General features: G+C 37.7%; 2 protein-coding genes across 2 annotated transcripts in view; both read left to right on the top strand.

Moving 5' to 3' along the window:
* The window catches only part of adamts16 (ADAM metallopeptidase with thrombospondin type 1 motif, 16), a 35,529-nt gene extending 31,376 nt beyond the window's left edge, over positions 1-4,153 (top strand). The window contains exons 19-24 of the mRNA XM_072460957.1: positions 1,377-1,581; positions 1,916-2,110; positions 2,197-2,253; positions 2,550-2,768; positions 2,848-2,995; positions 3,155-4,153. Of these exons, the coding sequence (XP_072317058.1) occupies positions 1,377-1,581; positions 1,916-2,110; positions 2,197-2,253; positions 2,550-2,768; positions 2,848-2,995; positions 3,155-3,270 (940 nt within the window). The 3' untranslated portion in view covers positions 3,271-4,153. The remainder of the gene's footprint in view (positions 1-1,376; positions 1,582-1,915; positions 2,111-2,196; positions 2,254-2,549; positions 2,769-2,847; positions 2,996-3,154) is intronic.
* Positions 4,154-7,468: 3,315 nt separating this feature from the next.
* Positions 7,469-14,467, top strand: ice1 (KIAA0947-like (H. sapiens)). Its single transcript, XM_072460576.1, has 20 exons — positions 7,469-7,680; positions 7,829-7,887; positions 8,566-8,677; positions 8,757-8,833; positions 8,918-8,955; positions 9,027-9,109; positions 9,203-9,279; positions 9,416-9,453; positions 9,551-9,633; positions 9,706-9,742; positions 9,816-9,872; positions 9,967-10,038; positions 10,114-10,445; positions 10,578-12,935; positions 13,020-13,209; positions 13,294-13,454; positions 13,522-13,712; positions 13,795-13,895; positions 13,975-14,073; positions 14,161-14,467. Exons 1-20 carry the CDS (start codon positions 7,591-7,593, stop codon positions 14,340-14,342), a joined length of 4,437 nt encoding a protein of 1,478 aa, XP_072316677.1. The 5' UTR covers positions 7,469-7,590; the 3' UTR covers positions 14,343-14,467.
* The last annotated feature ends 685 nt before the right edge of the window (positions 14,468-15,152 follow it).

The following is a 15,152-nucleotide window of genomic DNA, read 5'->3' as shown; positions in this document are numbered from 1 at the left end:
ATGACTTCAAGGACATCTGATCTGTGCTGCTTCTGCTCCATCCACAAACACTCGCCGCAACTGTCAGGATCTGAAGACGTCCTCAATGTAAAATCAGGTGTTTACTTTTTGATCCTTTGCCTTTGCTTGCCATCAAGATTTTAAGATGCAAATACTAGTTCATTCAAAAGGATTCTGACATGCAAGAGTGATGAATGCATTTACGAGTAGTGACCCAGCATTATTGGGTTGTTTCACAGTTTTTTTGTATTATGTATGTATATAATAATGTATATTTATGGATGCAAGTAACGTTGAATTTTTAACATTCGATCTGACCCGTAACATACATTTCTTTACATCGATCTCAGGTTCACTGTAGAAGGCCATGTGTGTCTCCCAAACAGTGTTTTACCTTCCCTCCAGCTGCGAGTGCACTGGGGGCTTTACACGTGAACATAAACAGTGCATCAAAAATATGCACACTTTGAAATCTGTCTTTGATGAGACTTGTGTATCTTCTTAGTGACAAGCCATAACTCACGAGCACTCACGAGTATCTCTGTGTGGATTAAGTTGTGCCTTCACTACACATTTCAGAACTTCTCTACATTCCAGGATGACCGTTTACCATGCTTGATGCAAACATGACATATGAAAACATATAACTAAACATATAATGTATAACTTAAAAGTATAAATGTGAGCAGGTGTTAGGAGGCCCATGGATTATAAGAAGAGCAATTTTCTGAACTTGACGTTTCAGGTGACTTGGCACAGAGAGGAACACTTTAGGAGAAGAGAAAATATGGGCTTAGGGATAATCCTTTTTAAAATATAGTCAGCAAAAAGTTTCAAGAATAAATAAAGTTGGACAAACAAACGGTATTAACCTGAAAATACCTTCAATTGCAGCCAGACATATCCATTAACTTTCATTATACTTAGATAATTTAAAGTTTAATGAACAGATTATTAATGTATTATTAATATAATTTACTTTATGTCTGTACAAAGTAATGGTGTAAACAAAGCACATGGATGACAGTATCGACTAAACGACTGGAAAGACATCTTTCTGCCAGCACTTTTCTGTCCAGCAAAGCTCTTATGAACACTTGTGCCAGTAAAATTGTGGAAGATCACCTCAATATGTTGGGTGTGGGACAAGGGTAAATGCTCTACTTTTCCATCAAGAGTGTGGACTCTTGGCATCATAAATCTCCCCATTACACTAGACTTTGCCATTGTTATTGTGTTCAAGACAATGTCGTACTAAAGAAACATATGTGCCACTTGCCACGTCTTTAAATGGCAAATCCCATTCCCACCAGCCTGTTCCAAAAAGCCATGCGAGTTGTTTGTGTTGACACCACTCTCATTTTCTGTGGTTGCAGCTGGTCTGTGGGAGAGTGGGGGGAGTGCAGTCGGAGCTGTGGAGGTGGGGAGCAAACTCGACAGGTTCAATGTGCTCAGAAAACCAGCTCCTCCAACATGGACCCTCTGCCAGGCTCTCAATGTCCTCAGCCCACTCCAGGCAGGAGGCAGAGCTGTAACACACACAGCTGCCCACCGGCGTGGTCCTCTGGGCCCTGGTCTCAGGTGTGTCCAACCCACCCCTCTATACTGAAAGTGTTAGCTCATTATTATAGAATTTAAAGTTTTGAATTTAAACTCATTCTAAGGCAGTAATCCCAGTGCCTTTAACCCGAATGTGCGGTGTCCACTAAAACTATTTATGTTTTATTCTCAATGCATTTACTGTGCATAACGTAACTAACCACTACCATTACTTGCTATTTACTATTTCAATATGAGCATTCTCAACATGTTTCCCTGCTCATGTTGTTGCCATTGCATTTGAACAATCTGGACACAGTATTTAATCACAATTTTTCACATTTACAATCATGATCAAGGACTTATATTTCCACAGTGTTCTCGTAAATGTGGCAATGGCCTGAGGAAGAGGGCAGTGCTGTGTGCCAGTGCAAGCATAGGCTCCCAGTCCCACACAGTGTCGGACAGTCTGTGCATCCACCTGTCCAAGCCCAGCGCCCAAGAAACCTGCTTCATTAAGCGCTGCCCGAAACAGCGCAAAGTCCAGTGGTTTGTCTCCACGTGGCAGCAGGTAGTTTGAGTGGATAAGAAAAAGGCTCTCCATAATTCAGTTGATTTCACTAAACTGTTGACGTGTGTGTATTCGTCTTGCTTCAGTGCTCAGTTACATGTGGCCGAGGCGTTCAGGCTCGCTTCATCAAGTGTGCAGAAAAGGTGGGCTTCAGTGTTTATATTTTTTTTGTCTGTTGGGTGTGAATTAGGATTGTGCAATTACTCAAATGTATAACAGAGTTTTGAATTATTGCTCTATTCAATTGCAAAAGTGTTGGAATCAAAAATACAATGTAGACAATATACAAATCCGATGTCCCCCTCGCCACTCGTCTATGCTACAGACTAAAGTGTCACAAAACATGACTAATAAAAGCATTAGGTCACAATGATCATGCTTCTGCAGCCCTGGTCTGAACTTAATGTACATCATGATTGACATAACTGTCGTGGTCCAGGACACTGCGGGAAAATACCGAGAACTTGCCGCCAAGAAATGCCAGCATGTCCCAAAGCCAACAGTCGACTTGCAGAGAGCTTGCACGTTGGCTGAATGTCCCGTTCGCACAACCCCAGCGCTCTACAGATGGAAAAGTCACCATCATCACGCCGCCCCTCCTCAGCCTGTCCCGGCTCCTGCGCACAAACCGGAGTGGCACCCATCTGCCTGGTCTCAAGTACGTTTGAGCTCATCTGCCATTACACACACAGAGATCGGATGTGATTTATTGACTGTTATTTCGTGTTCGTTTGCAGTGCACAGTGACATGTGGAGGGGGAGTGCAGCTCAGGTCGATCCAGTGCCTTGCCCAGGGAAAACCCTCCACTGGCTGTTCTGCTCCTTCCAAACCTTTGATATCTCAAGCCTGTAACACCAACTTCTGCCCACAACCGGAGAAAAAAGGTATGAATTCAGGTATACAGTTTCGTGCCAAGTATTCGTTACATCGTTATGATAGCGTAGAATACTTAAATGAATACTGTCTGTATTTGTGTCGACCGGGAGAGGTGTCTGCTGAGTAAATCTTGACTTAACACTGTCCATAACTGTCTTTCTCCGCAGACATGGGGTGCAGGGATTACTTCAGCTGGTGTTACCTCGTGCCTCAACATGGAGTCTGCAACCACAAGTTCTACGGCAAGCAGTGCTGCCAGTCGTGCTCCAATTCAAACCTATAATCTTTCAAAGTCACTGTCAGAATGTGATACTGACATGAGTAAGATAGTCAAAACATTTATCGAACTTAGATAAGAGTGTTTATCCTTAAGTGTGAGGCCAGCACTGAATCTAAAGACAATAGAAATGACCTTTCCTTCGATGCCGGACATCTGGATAAAAGACATTGGGTTCTGTCCGCTCTGAGACACGTTAACAGCACAGTGCAACGAGAGGAACCGACAATGGAGAGGACACAGACATCTTTCAAATATTGATTCAAATGGGACTGATGTGCATGTGTTTGGTTTATGTACCTGATGTTCGAGTCATCTAAAGACCAAAGATGTCATCATTGTAATAGGGATTTTCTAAGAGAAAGAAAAATAATACGAAGTTCCATGTTTGGACAATATGAAATGCACTGTTGTGTCGTGGCAAATGAATCAATGAAGTGCATGTGAAAATTGTGAGATCTAGAAAAGTCTGATCTTCAGACTTTATGGTGCTTGTATCGTAATACATGTATGTGTGAAAACAATGTGAAATCAACATTTCAGGAAGAACCGTCTCATGAATTGTGCAACTTATGTACAGTATTTGTTTTATTTATTGGCTTTGAAATACAACTGTTATGATGTGCAGTATAAATGTTGTTTGTTACTCCAAATGCTTTGTTTGACTGTAAATATTTTCTATTAAATAACACACAGATTGGTAAACATGGAAACGAAAGCAATTAATTGACCCATAAATACCTGCAATTTCAAATAGACCAAGGACATGGTGCATTCATTTACTGAAATCCCTATTTACTGAAATAAATTGTGACCACATCATGGAACCATCAAAAAAGTGTCTGCTGGTCAATTTTACCGGCCCAGTTTTATAGTACCATTGTGTATGTTTAGGAATAATAAAGTCTTTACTTATTTTTGTTGTTGTTGCTGTTTTCTAAAATGGTTGTTGTTGTGTTGCTACTTGCAGAAAATTACACTCTTTAATCTGTTTGTGTTTTTGGGGGAAATTGTTTACACATGGCAGTAAGTAATAGTGACTCTGAAAGAATAGGCCCAGATATATGCAAATGTTTTCAGTTTTTACTCTGTGTAACATTGCCACGGTTCTTCCCCTGAGTGTTTGATATTGAACCTCCAAACGAGGGTAGTTACAGTAACTTTTAAAATAAATTCTAGTTCTTGGAGTAGTTTTCAGGCACTAAAAATAATTAGTTTGAAATAACAACTCTTACTCTGTGGTGGGTAGTACTCCCTTGCATTAACTTGAGTAACTTTGAAGGAATTGTACTTTTCTGAGTTGTTTTCGACAACATTAACAACTATTACTCGTAGTAATAGTATTTTTCTAATGGTAATATTTTGCTACTATAGCATTCTTATTGAGTCTTTCGACTGTGTGACAAAAGCTTTATGTTGACAATATTAAATGATTTGAACATTTGTTTTTCTTCTATCGTTCCCTCAGCATTATCTTTGTTTTCTCTTTTACGTCTCTTGTTCCCAAAGTGGGGGTAGGAACCTCCCAGAGGGTCTCAGAGCCTGAGCTGGGTTCGTGAGATAATTTCATCATGTCATTTTAAAATTAATGACACAGTATAACTTCTGCTTTTTGTTTTTTTTTTGTTTTTATTGAAAACAGTATTTTTAGTTAAATTGAGTCAGATAGCACAATGGACTACTAAAATATTTACAAATACACCTCATTTTAAAGATTTACAGCTTGACATTTACAGATGTTTATTTCATTTTACTGTAGGGGTCCCGAGTTGTATGGTTATTTTGGTGGTTCCAGCTTGAAAAGATTGGGAACCCGAGCTTTACATTGCATTAAATACTCCATACTGCGTTGCTCATACTTCAGTAGTAGTTTCCCCAAATCGTTTTTTAATATTACGTGAGCTATTTTAATAATAATAATGTAATTTTATTTTGAAGTAACGTTACTGTTACTTGAACATTATTTTTGGTTACTATTCCAAATGTAAACGCTGTTGACCATATTAACATATTCAAACATTTGTTTTTTTGCACGGTTTATTCAGATGTGATTTTGAGCCTTTTTTAAGGTGTTGTCCTTCATTACTGTTGTGTGTTGTTTTGTCAAATGCCCAAAAATCACCATAATTATCTGGCACTGCTTTATTGCCCTTAGAGAATTCATTGGTAGAACTCAGTAACCTATTTCAGGCCAGGATGATGATGATGATGATGATGATGATGATGATGAGTGGAAGAAGCCGAGGGTGGATCTGTGCATCTGCTCTGGGCGCTGTCATAGAAATATGCTGTGAGAAAGTGAACCAAAGCAATGGCCAAACACAGAAAAAGGGTTTTTTCCTCTATGTCAAAGCTCGGTCTTTGTACTTGATTTATTGACAGTCAGTTGTTGGCCTTATAAGCTTGTAATGTACTCAAAATGTGCTCACAGCCTAGGTTATCTACCATTGTAGCAACACTGGTGAAGGTAAGTAGTTGTGACGTGTTAAGTGTGATATAAATTATACTTTATAACAGTTTAAAATGATCAAAATATACATAAAAAAACTAATCTTGGTCATCAAGTTGACTGATTCAAAACAAAACCCCTTCATATGAAAAGTGCGGATGAGAATATTTCCAGCAACATCCAAAAGGCAGGAAAACTGTCAAAGACAAGAACGTATCACTGTAAAGGCCCCTCACATGAACTATGCTATCTTAACCCAAATCTGTTTCAAAAGACATGGGTTTTCAGCCTTCAGGCTATAGTCAGGTTATCTCTCCATCTTACATTGCATATCTATCCTTCAATGCAACACTGACACAAGACCGAGATCAAGTCCGACCTGTAACTTCTTTGAAGCCAATTCAATCATAGTTTTACTAAATAAATCAGTGAGGTAAATACAACCTTTTGTAAAAGACACACTTTTCAGCCTTCGAATTACCGGTACCTAAAACGATTACGCTAAATTAAAAAAATAAATTAAAAAAATAACCACAAAGTCTGGCATTAATACTCTAGATAACTTGCTTTCATCAAATGGAAGCCTAAACTGTCTTGATACCTTGTGGTGTCAAATCCATGGTTGACCAAATAGCTGAGCACGTGGAACATTTTCTGTACAACAGTGCCACCTTGTGTTGACTATGTACAGTGGTTTGTGCATGCACGTTTGCCTTTTTATTTTCATACTACTGAGAGAAAGAAATGAATGCCACCAACCTAAATGCATGTCTTTGACATTATGAACGTTCCCTATAATGTATAATAAGGATAATGGTGAACAAAATTCGATTCCTGACCGGGAATCGAACCGTTGCTGAGATGGCCGAGATCCACGGGCGAAAGTAACTGATAATGCCAGATTTTATTTCAATGCGATATCAAGTATCATTTAGGCAAGCATCTTTGTCAGCATAACCCAAAAACTATGGAACATCTGTTTTATTATTGTCCAGTGGTAAAGAGTTTCTGGCAAGATGTCAAAAATCTGTTGGGCCAAAAAATGTGTAATTTAAAAAAATTACAAAACAAGATATTCTCATAGCTACTAAAAATATACCAAATGAGACCTTTGATAAACATTATAAACATTATGGGTAAATATCATATTCATAAAAGTAAGAGGAAAATACAAAAAACAAATATTGAGTGCTTTAAAAATGAATTTAAAATGTATCTATCCTCAGTCAACTATTTTATTTTTTTTAATTGTCTCGCCGCTTTTGTCACTATTGCTTTGCACTATTATTATTATTTTTTTTTAATCAGGTGAGCATCGCGATATTGATCCTTTACCGATACCAACAAGTTTTGTATTAACATTGAAACTATTCTACATTTGAGAATTTAACATTGGCACAGGCTTTAATTCTTTTTTATCTTTATAACTGATCTAAAAATTAAATGTGCAAATTTTACTATTGATATTTTTGCATAGAAATCGATACCTTTAGTACCTCAGTCATATATCGATATTTGGTATCGATCCACCCATCACCGTAAACCTAAGTGCCAGAAAAGAAAACGAATACAAACATTCTGAGCTTCACAAAATATGTAAATCAAACAACATAACCAGGATCAATTCCAACAAGAAAACATGAAAGCCACAACAATAATGTATTTGTTTAACAATCTGATATTGTGAAATGGTTTACGCTGTTATTACGCGCAGGCATGTATCAGACGCCTTCTCCGGGGTCCTTTATTGGGTCCTCAGTAAACGTGGGATTCGCGAAAAATGTGATGTTTTGGTCAGAGCTGTATTGAATTTATGTATCTTATATCTTTAGTTTTAGATTTACACGGTGGATTATTCGCTCTTGGACTGTATTACCATGATGCCAGGGGACAACCAGTCCAAAATGGTGGCCATCGCGGCGGACGCTACGGCTGGAAACTGTCAAAATTGTTCTGTCCTGCACCAGGTCTGAATCAATCAATCCGATTATCGCTACACTTCTCAAAGTATTTAAGGTTAACGTGTTTGTGTTTGTTTTTACATGCCAGTGTGTGACTTAACTAGTGAATACAACTTCTGGGATTGTATTGAAACATGTCTGTCCTTTTCTCCAGAGTCTAAACGAGTATGTATCGTCCTTTCTGGCACTGAAACAAAAGCTCACCATCGCCGAGTAAGTTTCTCAGTGTTCTACCCTGTTTGGTTTTGTCTTATTACTACTCCATGTAAAGGTGCACTGTGTAATAACTGTGTTATTGCGTTGCCTGCAATGTATCACAGTATCCATGACTGCAGCTCTATGGAGACGCGCCCCCTCACATGTGTTTTATAGCTAACCCCTATAATAAACTCGAGCTCGTTATCAGTCAACCTAAGTAAATTTAAACCCATGGAGATTAGATTTAAGCATGTTTAGTTAAATACTATAGTTAATATTATTTAAAACGAATTATGATGTGATACACGTTTTCCAGTTGTGACCCAGCAGTATATCGGGTTGTTCCACGCTCTTTTGTTTACTTTTTTTTTTTTTGCACTAATGTTTCTCTGGAGGTTCAAAAATGGCAGAGTTCCATGTTAACGGTCGTTTATTGACCTTCCTTCTGAGCTCGGGATTGTGACATCACACATCAGTCGGTTTTTCAGTTGGCCTAATGTTAAAGAAATTGAGATTTGGGATGCTAAATCTAAATACTACTTCCAGGAGAAAAAGTTATATAGTGCACCTTTACTGTAAACCTGCATGTAAATGTCATTGCAATAACTACATTTTCCAAAGCCTTGGAAAGGTGGTGCTGTGATTGTGCAATAACTATAGCTGTGTATTCTGTGTTTTTGTGAAACAAATTAGCGATACTGTGAGACTTCAACAACAAATCAAGGAACTACAAGTTAGACTGGTGTCTTTAGAAAAAAAGACAGCAGATTATCAATCTCTTCAAGCGGAATTGCAGGAGAAAAAGGTACATTGAATTCAGAAATAATACATAACACAAATTCCCAATTCATCTGGCTTATTCAACAGATTGTTTATAATTTTAGGATGCTTTGAAAGTCCTTGAGCAGCTGTCCGAAGAAATGGAAAAACTCAATGAAAAAAATACAGAGTTAAAGTCAGAGTAAGAGACCCATAATTGTTGTTTTCCTTCCTTATTTTTCCATTACTGTATGTTTTTATTGTGGTGTTGTTGTACATTTAATAGGAATATGAAGCTTAAAGATGAACTAAAGAATGGGATTGGTAAGATTCTTTCTCATCTTAATCTTGCAGAGCAGGCTATTAATATTAATGATAAAAATGTTCATTTACAGAATTTGTTGAAGCAAAGACACTTGACAATGCACAACTACGACGAGAAAAGGCTGAAGTTGAAAACACATTGCTGGATACCCAGGTAATTGTCCTGTTTTTACCTTTTAATATGCTTGTACAATTTCCAACCAAATAAATATTTTGTGATTATTTACTTATATTTATTTGCTTCTAGGCATCACTGAAGAAAGTCCAAGTTCAAGCAGATAAAGTTGACCAACTAATAAAAAACAACATTGAGGCCGTGTGCACGTAAGTATGAACTATGAAGTGTTTTTCATTATACATAATATCTTCAACCTATTTACCACTTACACCTTTGTTCTATACTGCAATTGATGATGTTGTCGTTAATCTTTATAAACCTAATAATTTATATTTTTTGCAGTAAAGAAAACCTTGAAATTAAAGTTAAACAACTTGAAGGTTGGTATTTGATTTATTATTTAAAAAATTGTGAATAAAGTTGCCTTTTCATGCCTTGTGATGACTTAATATGTCGCATTTTATGTATTGTTTTTAGGATCTGTTTCCAAACAAAATCATTGTATAAACCAATTATCACAAGACAAAAGTCTACTGGAGCAAAATATTAATGATCTACAGGTACAGTGTTTTTATTTCTTGATTGATGTTCTAGTTTGACAATTATTCTAATGTTTAAACGTGTATTTCCAGATAAGAATATTAAAGCTTGAAAAAGAAAGGTGTAAAGGTAAGCTAATTATGATTAATACTAGTAGTAATACATCTAAAGCATACCTCTTACAGTGTAAATTTATCTGCAGAATATAAGAACACATATACTCAAGCAAGTGTATCAGAGGAGCCTAAAGTTGACAAAGGTATGTTACTCCCTTTTGATTCACATTTTATTATGTATTATTATCATTATTATTATTATTTAATCTGACATTGACAAAATATATTTCCCTTCAGAAAAGTTCCGTTTACTTCTGAACAATTTATGGGCTTGTGTGGAACCAGAACAAAGCTTGGACAACATAACTGGTGAGCATTCTTGCAGTCTTGTGTGACAGTTATTTTATTATTCATAACCAAAAATACATATCTTGTATTTTTCAGCATCTCGATGCAAACGGCCGTCATCTTCTACCTCACAAAACAAACCATTTACGCAATCGAGCTACCCCACAAACTCTCCAAAAAAACAAGTCATCACGTCTCCTGACAAAGCCAAGCACAAGTTAAAAACGTCTCCTCACTTGCACAGAGTAAGTGATGAACAAGCACGTCAGCCCTGCTCCAGTACCAGGCTGCAGATATCAAACCCATTACAGAGGTCACCAAGGAAACAAAAAAGTCAAGAGTTGCCTCTGAACAGCTGCATATCATTAGAGGAGATAATGGAATTATTTAAGCCATTGTTCCCTTGCGTATCTCCAATACCAGAAATGGTAAGAAAACATTTGTATTTGTGTATGCTGTACATATTGTTTTTGCATACACTGCACTGCAGTATTGCAAATACAAGTGTAAGTGCGTCATATTTTTAGCAATCTTTCAAATTTCTTCTTTGTTCCAATCAGGATTCATCAATAGAGCTTATGGATGTGACCGATCGAGAGGATTTGGACTCTGAGTTGGCCTTTCTGGAGTTACCAACATCATCAATGAACAAATGTCCTGTTTCAGAGGGAGTTTTAGAAAATGTGCAATTATCTGAAGTCCAAACCGAAGAAAAATATACCTCAAACAACACTGAAGAAAAGGAGTTACTGCAGAGTAAATTTACTGTGGCAGAGTCGTCAAACCTTTCTCCCAATCCAAAATCATCTAGTGTTGGTATTGAGAACAATATTGTAGATAAGGAAGTGCCACTAACCAACAATGACTCGGAGAAAGCCATTTCTGAACAAAGGGAGTTCGAAGAAATTCTGAACACTCCAGATATCCCATCTTTTGATTATGAAGGAAAACTATTGGAAAATGATATTTTGGTAGTGTCTAAGGAAAGCTCAGAAAGACCACCTTGGAATTCTACCAAAAATGATTCTCCTTCTCAAAATTTGGAGACATCACCTGATATTAATGACATAAATTCCACAGATGATGGTAACTCGAATATAAAAGTGGATCATCCAGAAAATGCCACAGATGATGGTAACTCGAATATAAAAGTGGATCATGCGGACAATGCCATGGATGATGGTAACTCGAATGTAGAAGTGGATCATGCGGACAATGCCATGGATGATGGTAACTCGAATGTAGAAGTGGATCATCCAGAAAATGCCATGGATGATGGTAACTCGAATATTGAAGTGGATCATCCAGAAAATGCCATGGATGATGGTAACTCGAATATAAAAGTGGATCATGCGGACAATGCCATGGATGATGGTAAATCGAATGTAGAAGTGGATCATCCAGAAAATGCCATGGATGATGGTAACTCAAATATAGACGTGACTAATGCCGACGCAGCTACCTGTTCAGATAAAGAGAATCACCTCCTAGCTTCTGGAGATGGCCAGTTGCCACCTCAGGTTAATGTTGAAAATGATGGTTCAAACAAAAACGAAATAGAAGATGTCCATTTAGAGAAAAAAACAATGGATCGAACCGTTTCTCAACTAGAGTCTGAAGAAGTTGAAAAGTCTAATAATCATCAAGAACGTTGTGGTGTCAATCTAAGTCCTCTCACTTCAAAGGGTGACTTAACGTCGCAGAGAAATGAAGCAGAAGGTAATCAAAGTTCTTCTGTTGTGCAAGAAACCAAGACCGTAGATTCAGAATTTTTGAAAACCTCACATAGTCTTTGTCAACAACTCGCACCCTCATGTTTTGCACGTGCCCCAAAACTGCGGAGGGTCAAAACCAAACCTAGTAGTGTAAAAGTTGATCTCAATACAATTCTAAATCTACCAATGCCATCAATGTCTAATAAAGATGGACATAAAGAAAATGGTAGTTTCCAAAATGAAGAGCATACATCATTAAACAAAGAATCAACAATACAAGATACATATGTTATCAGTAAAGAGATCCCTCCAAATGTAGCGGTAAGATCTACAACACCTCATGCATTTATTGGCCAAGTTCGTTCTGAAATGGGCCCCCCACTACCTCCTGTCTTGACTCCTGTTAACACACCCCCTAAGACAAGTAAACACCCTCCAAGAAATGCCATAGGGAAACTGTCTTTCCCTTCACCCAGGAACACTTCCAACACCGACTCAAACACACCAGTCGAATCTTGCATCACTCCTGATGGACAAAGGTGTGTTAACAGTCCACTTTGCCAAAATGTCCCCTTATCCCCTCTCCAGTTTGGTTCAGCCACACCAAAACATGCTGTTCCTGTTCCAGGACGCCTGCCATCGACCGCAATCTCCTCCCCGTCTGCCTCCTGTAGCCCATCTCAAGATAACTCCATGAGGATTCTTGATACTATGTACCCAGAGATGTCTGCACGTGCAAGAACTTTAAGTATACTGAAAGGCAATGTCAATCTAAATCTTTGTTCACCAGATGGTGGGACCCCAGCAGAAAATCTATCGAGCTTTAAAAGCATTAACTCGACATCAACAGCCTTCACCAAAACTGAGAATAGAGGGGCAAAAAGGGCTTTGAATTTACCGCATCCTAAAACCAAAGTTTTGAGATTAGATGGCCCTGTGACAAGTCCCTGTTCTAAACCGCTGCCTTCATCCCCAAATAATGAAAAAGTGACATTGTTTGAGCAGGATTCACACAAGATATTAACTGAAGAAGGGACATCTAAACCTCCAAAACTTAAGGTTTTATTACAGAAACTTGAAGATCAGTGTTTTGATCTGCTACCTGTGGTTCAGAGCCACTTGTTGGTTGGAAACCTGCCTAAGAAACCTGTTCTAAGAGATCAAGAGAAAGAGGTCATATCTGTGACATGTACCAGCAATATGGTAAGCATGCTTTATTTTGAAATACACTAGAATAAAGCTATTTATGCATGGTTATTTTAGTGTTCTCCTTATTTTACTTTCTAGCCCCCAGCGCCTATTATGATGTCAGCCATTGAGCAGGAAATTAAAAAGATGCACCGAAATTTTAAAACAAACAGCCAACAGCTCAACACAAATCACGTCCAAGCCTTGTGCAGAGTCTACATTGGCATTTGTCGTCAGAGAGAAGACTGGGAGCGGGCTCAAATCTTTGCTTACAATATTCTGTTTGCAGGTTTGTGTCCACACTGTTGACGTAGCATGATGAGACTTGAGTCGCCTGATAATAGATTTTCTTTTCCCCCCTGTTGCCTTACAGACTATCCAGATGCAGCCAAAATGATTTTATTCATGGTTACCACGTGGCCCAATGTTTTCTCCTCTAACAATTTGTTGTGTCAAGCAATACATGCAGTCACCAAATTTAAAACTCCCAATGAGCTTCTGAACTGCATGTCTGCATATCTTGGCTGGGATAAGGTAAGGTTTTGTGTAAACTAAGTCAAACAAAATAAATGATGACTGATGATTATTCTCCTGTTCGCAGAAACCTCCCAGTGACATTGACACTGTCATTTCCCAAACTCTGTCTGAGATCCGGTCAGGTTCAACACTGTCATTTGTAGAGCATGATAGATATGGCATTGACCTGGGGCCGAATGCTTGGCAACTCATTTTTATCATTCAGCTTCTGTGTGCAAACAAAGATTGGAAATGGACTTATGACAGTCTTCTGGGGTATGCTTATAATCCCCCATAAATTTACCACACCAGACAATAAACTCAAGTAAAATTCTCTTAATATTGGTTTGTATTACAGTAAAGAGTTGTGGCCCTTGATGAACACATGGGTGACGCAGTCCAGAGATGAGCAAATGCCCGTTTCTGACATTACGGTCGCTACTGTCCTTAGACTCATTGGTACGTTTTGTTTTAAGGAATTATGTTGTACAGAGGGCATGTTTCGTTTTTTACCCTCCCCATCTTGTCTTCTAAATAGGACGGCTCTGTCAGCTTGGAATGAAACAGAAATATCTTTCTATGGTAATGACTGTTGCTAATGTCATCAACACGTTTGGAAGGCATGGGAAGTCTGAAGGTAGGATAGATCAACTTATCACATAAACCAACTGATCTAATGATAAACTAAACAAACATGCTGTAACATCCCTAATATAATTAACAGGTGTTCCATGGGCAGTTCAGTTAGCTGCAATCTACTGCATCTATGACTTGTCTCCTTGTGATCCCAAAAGTGCCCTTGAAGCCTTTGCTGGGTGGAGAGAACAAATTTCTCAGCGAGTCCCTCCTGGCATCACCAGCTGCATTAACCAAATGGCTTCAGTGTGTCGACAGGTCAAATCTTGATTTCTACAGAACCAGGACTTCATCATGTTGTTGAAAAACTAGTCCTGTGTAATATTATGTGTTCTATTTTTATATATATGTTCACATTTCATTTTTAGATTGCAAGACATTTTATCAAGCGGCAAGTCAATTTACTTTAAACTGTATATATATAACATAAGTGTTTGTAAATATGTATAGGTTTATATTGATAAGAAAATTTAAGAAACCATTTATTTAATGTTTATTTTCGAAAACGTTTTCTGTGCCTTGTTTTGATTCTAAAATAAACTTTTTATAAATATTTTATACAATTAAACTTTTGCAATTGCATTTGTAAAGGTCAATTTGACACATTTACGGTGTATTATAAGGTTTTATTTTGGTAACTTCCTGTGTGAAACGGAAATCTAGACAAAAGTATAATAAACTACGGTTAATGGTAAAAACATAGTATCTAGCCACAGTCGAAAGTGGAGCAAGGTGTGTAATAAAAATGAACTGAGTAATTTTAACAGTTTAATTCACAAATGTATGAACAATGGTTATGTAATGAGCTTGTAACACGGTGGTTATACGTAGAAAATGTAATAGTTAATTCATAGTTCTTGCCTAACTTTTACGTTGTTTGAATGACACGGAAATGAATCACTAAAACTCGTTAAACCATCAGTTCTTGCCTTCTCAATTCAACTGGAAGCTACGGCATTACTTAAAGATTATGTTTTTTCTTTTATATTCGCATTATATGGATGTGTTAGTTTTCCACATTCCACGAATTAGAAGATCCTTCAAATAAATGCCTCAAAGCCATGGGTGTGTAGACTATCA

This window comes from Eucyclogobius newberryi, unplaced genomic scaffold (assembly GCF_026437365.1).
Source record: "Eucyclogobius newberryi isolate DKJ021-1_F unplaced genomic scaffold, fEucNew1.0.hap1 SCAF_3, whole genome shotgun sequence".
Taxonomy (NCBI): Eukaryota; Metazoa; Chordata; class Actinopteri; order Gobiiformes; family Gobiidae; genus Eucyclogobius; species Eucyclogobius newberryi.
This window is presented reverse-complemented; position numbering and strand designations above follow the sequence as displayed.